General features: G+C 28.9%; 1 protein-coding gene across 3 annotated transcripts in view; it reads left to right on the plus strand.

The window, feature by feature from the left end:
* LOC133610203 (huntingtin-interacting protein 1-related protein-like) overlaps nucleotides 1–5,000 on the plus strand; it is a 132,080-nt gene that overhangs the window by 110,471 nt on the left and 16,609 nt on the right. For all 3 annotated transcript variants that reach the window (XM_072914173.1, XM_061966309.2, XM_072914172.1), the window contains 4 exons: nucleotides 3,919–4,029; nucleotides 4,103–4,161; nucleotides 4,223–4,253; nucleotides 4,349–4,411. In XM_072914173.1, the coding sequence (XP_072770274.1) occupies nucleotides 3,919–4,029; nucleotides 4,103–4,161; nucleotides 4,223–4,253; nucleotides 4,349–4,411 (264 nt within the window). The remainder of the gene's footprint in view (nucleotides 1–3,918; nucleotides 4,030–4,102; nucleotides 4,162–4,222; nucleotides 4,254–4,348; nucleotides 4,412–5,000) is intronic.

Here is a 5,000-nt window from a genome sequence, read left to right on the forward strand (position 1 = left end):
CTTGCATCAAGTTCAATAATAAATCAAAAAAAGTGTTATAACTTGCATCGAGTTCAATAATAAATCAAATAACTTGCATAAAGTTCAATAATAAATCAAAAAAAGTGTTATAACTTGCATCAAGTTCAATAATAAATCAAAAAAAGTGTTATAACGTGCATCAAGTTCAATAATAAATCAAATAACTTGCATAAAGTTCAATAATAAATCAAAAAAAGTGTTATAACTTGCATCAAGTTCAATAATAAATCAAAAAAAGTGTTATAACTTGCATCAAGTTCAATAATAAATCAAATAACTTGCATAAAGTTCAATAATAAATAAAAAAAAGTGTTATAACTTGCATCAAGTTCAATAATAAATCAAAAAAAGTGTTATAACTTGCATCAAGTTCAATAATAAATAAAACAAAAGTGTTATAACTTCCATCAAGTTCAATAATAAATAAAAAAAAGTGTTATAACTTGCATCAAGTTCAATAATAAATCAAATAACTTGCATAAAGTTCAATAATAAATCAAAAAAAGTGTTATAACTTGCATCAAGTTCAATAATAAATAAAAAAAAGTGTTATAACTTGCATCAAGTTCAATAATAAATCAAATAACTTGCATAAAGTTCAATAATAAAAAAAAAAGTGTTATAACTTGCATCAAGTTCAATAATAAATCAAAAAAAGTGTTATAACTTGCATCAAGTTCAATAATAAATCAAATAACTTGCATAAAGTTCAATAATAAATCAAAAAAAGTGTTATAACTTGCATCAAGTTCAATAATAAATTAAAAAAAGTGTTATAACTTGCATCAAGTTCAATAATAAATCAAATAACTTGCATAAAGTTCAATAATAAATCAAAAAAAGTGTTATAACTTGCATCAAGTTCAATAATAAATCAAAAAAAGTGTTATAACTTGCATCAAGTTCAATAATAAATCAAATAACTTGCATAAAGTTCAATAATAAATCAAAAAAAGTGTTATAACTTGCATCAAGTTTAATAATAAATCAAAAAAAGTGTTATAACTAGCATCAAGTTCAATAATAAATCAAATAACTTGCATAAAGTTCAATAATAAATAAAAAAAAGTGTTATAACTTGCATCAAGTTCAATAATAAATCACAAAAAGTGTTATAACTTGCATCAAGTTCAATAATAAATAAAACAAAAGTGTTATAACTTCCATCAAGTTCAATAATAAAAAAAAAAGTGTTATAACTTGCATCAAGTTCAATAATAAATAAAATAACTTGCATAAAGTTCAATAATAAATCAACAAAAGTGTTATAACTTGCATCAAGTTCAATAATAAATCAAAAAAGTGTTATAACTTGCATCAAGTTCAAAAATAAATCAAAAAAAGTGTTATAACTTGCATCAAGTTCAATAATAAATCAAATAAAAGTGTTATAACTTGCATCAAGTTCAATAATAAATCAAAAAAAGTGTTATAACTTGCATCAAGTTCAATAATAAATCAAAAAAAGTGTTATAACTTGCATCAAGTTCAATAATAAATCAAATAACTTGCATAAAGTTCAATAATAAATCAAAAAAAGTGTTATAACTTGCATCAAGTTCAATAATAAATCAAAAAAGTGTTATAACTAGCATCAAGTTCAATAATAAATCAAATAACTTGCATAAAGTTCAATAATAAATCAAAAAAAGTGTTATAACTTGCATCAAGTTCAATAATAAATCAAAAAAAGTGTTATAACTTGCATCAAGTTCAATAATAAATCAAAAAAAGTGTTATAACTTGCATCAAGTTCAATAATAAATCAAATAACTTGCATAAAGTTCAATAATAAATCAAAAAAAGTGTTATAACTGGCATCAAGTTCAATAATAAATCAAAAAAAGTGTTATAACTAGCATCAAGTTCAATAATAAATCAAATAACTTGCATAAAGTTCAATAATAAATTAAAAAAAGTGTTATAACTTGCATCAAGTTCAATAATAAGTCAAATAAAAGTGTTATAACTTGCATCAAGTTCAATAATAAATCAAAAAAAGTGTTAAAACTTGCATCAAGTTCAATAATAAATCAAAAAAAGTGTTATAACTTGCATCAAGTTCAATAATAAATCAAATAACTTGCATAAAGTTCAATAATAAATCAAAAAAGTGTTATAACTTGCATCAAGTTCAATAATAAATCAAAAAAAGTGTTATAACTAGCATCAAGTTCAATAATAAATCAAATAACTTGCATAAAGTTCAATAATAAAAAAAAAAGTGTTATAACTTGCATCAAGTTCAATAATAAATCAAAAAAGTGTTATAACTTGCATCAAGTTCAATAATAAATAAAACAAAAGTGTTATAACTTCCATCAAGTTCAATAATAAATAAAAAAAAAAGTGTTATAACTTGCATCAGGTTCAATAATAAATCAAATAACTTGCATAAAGTTCAATAATAAATCAACAAAAGTGTTATAACTTGCATCAAGTTCAATAATAAATCAAAAAAAGTGTTATAACTTGCATCAAGTTCAATAATAAATAAAACAAAAGTGTTATAACTTCCATCAAGTTCAATAATAAATTAAAAAAAGTGTTATAACTTGCATCAAGTTCAATAATAAATCAAATAAAAGTGTTATAACTTGCATCAAGTTCAATAATAAATCAAAAAAAGTGTTATAACTTGCATCAAGTTCAATAATAAATCAAAAAAAGTGTTATAACTTGCATCAAGTTCAATAATAAATAAAAAAAAGTGTTATAACTTGCATCAAGTTCAATAATAAATCAAATAACTTGCATAAAGTTCAATAATAAATCAACAAAAGTGTTATAACTTGCATCAAGTTCAATAATAAATCAAAAAAGTGTTATAACTTGCATCAAGTTCAATAAAAAAAAAAAAAGTGTTATAACTTGCATCAAGTTCAATAATAAATCAAAAAAAGTGTTATAACTTGCATCAAGTTCAATAATAAATCAAATAACTTGCATAAAGTTCAATAATAAATAAAAAAAAGTGTTATGACTTGCATCAAGTTCAATAATAAATCAAAAAAAGTGTTATAACTTGCATCAAGTTCAATAATAAATAAAACAAAAGTGTTATAACTTCCATCAAGTTCAATAATAAATAAAAAAAGTGTTATAACTTGCATCAAGTTCAATAATAAATCAAATAACTTGCATCAAGTTCAATAATAAATACAATAAAAGTGCCACTTTGCAATCTTTGCAAAAAAAAAAAAAAAGGAGGAGCTATGCATTTGGCAAGACAGGGCAAGTGACAGCACTTTTCCCCGGGAGAGCCACCTTGCTTCACTGTGAAACAACACGGCTGTATGATCAGCTCCCATTTCCTCACACAGTGCAGAGAACAGTCGCACTTTCAGTGGTCGTGTTTTGATCAAATTTACCGCGCTCACATCTGTTAGAACCTCATTGAGTTCGGGGCTGAGCTGCCTTGACGCGAGTGCTTCCCGGTGAATGACACAGTGTGTGCCCGTCACATTTTTGTTTCTCTGCAGGCGCTGGCTCTGGCTCGACGACCGTTGAGGTGCGAGTCACAAATGTATATATTTGTGTAATTGTGGTCCACACATTAGCCTGCGACCCATCCGCGCGAAAGTTTGTTCCGTTTAGCCCCGCCCCCATTAGTTACCGTTGCTATGTCTGTCAAACTTTCGCTCGTACCGAGAAATATAAAGCCTACAGTAAAAATAAGGACCGGTAATTTCCATTTATTTATATAGCGGATTTCACAGACAGAATCACAAAGTGATTTACAGTGTGTATAGAAAATGAAAGCATAGTAAAAAAAATAATCTAAGAATATAATAATAAATAAATAAATTTTAAGTGAAATTTCCTCCCGTTCCTCGCGCCCCACCTGTCATGTCTCTATTTTTGAGAAACGCTGAGCTAAGCATATCTGCTGTGCAGGAGCTGCGTCCAAAGGGGCAGGACGTCCTCAAGGAGGAGCTGGGAAACATGGTGGACAAGGAGATGCTCGCCACGTCCACCGCCATCGAGGAGGCGGTGCTGCGTATGGACGTGAGACGGACGTTGTGTGGCCAAAAAAAACCAAAACAAAAAGTCTTGATTGTCACTTTTTTGTGTTTCTCAGGAGATCCTGTCCCAGGCCAGGAGGGACACCAGCGGTTTGAAGCTAGAGGTCAACCAGAGGTGAGAAGACACTCTTCCCGCTTGTTTTTTGTTCAACTTCACTCCCTCTCTTCCCTCGCAGCATCCTGGGATCCTGCTCGGACCTGATGAAGGTGTGGCTATTTGAAAAAACAAACAAAAACCCCACAAAAAAAAAGACACTTGAAGGATTTCTCTCGTGGTTTTTCCTCTTCTGTTGTGTCCTCAGGCGGTGCACATGCTGGTCACGGCCTCCACCGACCTACAGAAAGACATCGTGGAAGGAGGGAGGGTGAGTTCTATATCAAGCTGGTTTTCATTGAGGGCCACATGGCATTTATGGTTGCCCTCGTAGGCATACTTGCCAACCCTCCCGAATTTTCCGGGAGACTCCCGAAATTCAGCGCCTCTCACCGAAAACCTCCCGGGACAAATATTCTCCCGAAAATATCCCGATTTTCAGCCGGAGCTGGAGGCCACGCCCCCTCCTGCTCCATGCGGACCTGAGTGAGGACAGCCTTTTTTCACGATGGGTGACAAGAACTAAATCATCCAGACTAGAGATAAATTGTATTATTATGTTTATCTTACCCAAAAATAAATATATTTATTAATTACAAAAAAAAAAACTAAATACATTTTTACTATATTTTGCTAAAAACATCAAAATTAATTGTGTTTTTATTTGTATTTTTTCTGACTTCTTATTACATCCAGCCATAGAATTATACATTAAAATAAACATATTTGAAATAAATAATTAATTTTAATTATCATAATAATTCATTTAAAATGACCATATAATTCATTTAAAATGACCATATTTAATTATTAAAATAATTGCTTGTTTATCAACAACTTTAGCATTTTATTCATTACAT

The sequence above is a fragment of the Nerophis lumbriciformis genome, linkage group LG11 (assembly GCF_033978685.3).
Source record: "Nerophis lumbriciformis linkage group LG11, RoL_Nlum_v2.1, whole genome shotgun sequence".
In the NCBI taxonomy this organism is placed as follows: domain Eukaryota; kingdom Metazoa; phylum Chordata; class Actinopteri; order Syngnathiformes; family Syngnathidae; genus Nerophis; species Nerophis lumbriciformis.